At 47.6% G+C, this 771-nt stretch overlaps 1 protein-coding gene across 1 annotated transcript; it reads left to right on the top strand.

Moving 5' to 3' along the window:
• Positions 1-226: 226 nt before the first annotated feature.
• Positions 227-724, top strand: LOC107580269 (natural resistance-associated macrophage protein 2-like). The gene is made up of 3 exons (XM_016265996.1): positions 227-311; positions 397-464; positions 551-724. The coding sequence occupies exons 1-3, from the start codon at positions 227-229 to the stop codon at positions 722-724; spliced, it is 327 nt and encodes a 108-aa protein (XP_016121482.1).
• The last annotated feature ends 47 nt before the right edge of the window (positions 725-771 follow it).

Here is a 771-nt window from a genome sequence, read left to right as displayed (position 1 = left end):
TTCTACAAACCTGATGAAGACAAACTCATCCTGATCTGGAATGAGCACATTTACTGCTAATGTTCACTTTGAGTGAATTATTCTTTGATCAAACTGACATGTATAGCTATAATTGTCCTTCTGATAAATATTAATGAGCTCTTCACAGTGTGTTTATTGAGGGATTGAGTGTTTGAATTGATTGAGGGTGTGTAGACTCGGAGTTAATTTGTCTTGTTGATGGTTGATGTTCTTCTGCAGGATTCCTCTGTGGGCTGGAGTGTTGATCACCATCATTGACACATTTGTCTTCCTGTTTTTGGACAAGTACGGTAGGTCTGCACTGAAGGAGCATGAGAATGATCACACCGGCTGGTGTCGTGGCTCTAATGCGAGTGTCTGGTCTGTTTTCTTCAGGTCTGAGGAAGCTGGAGGCGTTCTTTGGGTTCCTCATCACCATCATGGCCCTCAGCTTTGGTTACGAGGTTCAGTGCAGCTGCAGCGTGTTGTCAGCAGGTCAATGTTGAAACAGCAGGTGTGTGACGTGTCTCTCTGCTCTGCTTGTCTGCAGTATGTGCGTGTGGCTCCAGACCAGGCCGCGGTGCTGAAGGGCATGTTTGTGCCGTACTGCAGCGGCTGTGGACCTGCACAGCTGGAGCAGGCCGTCGGGATCGTGGGAGCCGTCATAATGCCTCATAACATCTACCTCCATTCTGCTCTCGTGAAGGTCAGTCTACACACCTGAGTGATCACATCACAGAAATAACTGCATGAAGTGTGTGTGTGTGTGTG

This window comes from Sinocyclocheilus grahami, unplaced genomic scaffold (genome assembly GCF_001515645.1).
Source record: "Sinocyclocheilus grahami isolate Dianchi unplaced genomic scaffold, SAMN03320097.WGS_v1.1 scaffold28977.1, whole genome shotgun sequence".
NCBI lineage: Eukaryota > Metazoa > Chordata > Actinopteri > Cypriniformes > Cyprinidae > Sinocyclocheilus > Sinocyclocheilus grahami.
This window is presented reverse-complemented; position numbering and strand designations above follow the sequence as displayed.

Coding starts and splice junctions, on each gene's coding strand:
- LOC107580269 (XM_016265996.1), top strand. CDS start 227: ATGTTCTTCTGCAGGATTCCTCTGTGGGCTGGAGTGTTGATCACCATC. Junction 312..396: donor CCTGTTTTTGGACAAGTACG/GTAGGTCTGCAC, acceptor TGTTTTCTTCAG/GTCTGAGGAAGCTGGAGGCG. Junction 465..550: donor CCCTCAGCTTTGGTTACGAG/GTTCAGTGCAGC, acceptor GCTTGTCTGCAG/TATGTGCGTGTGGCTCCAGA.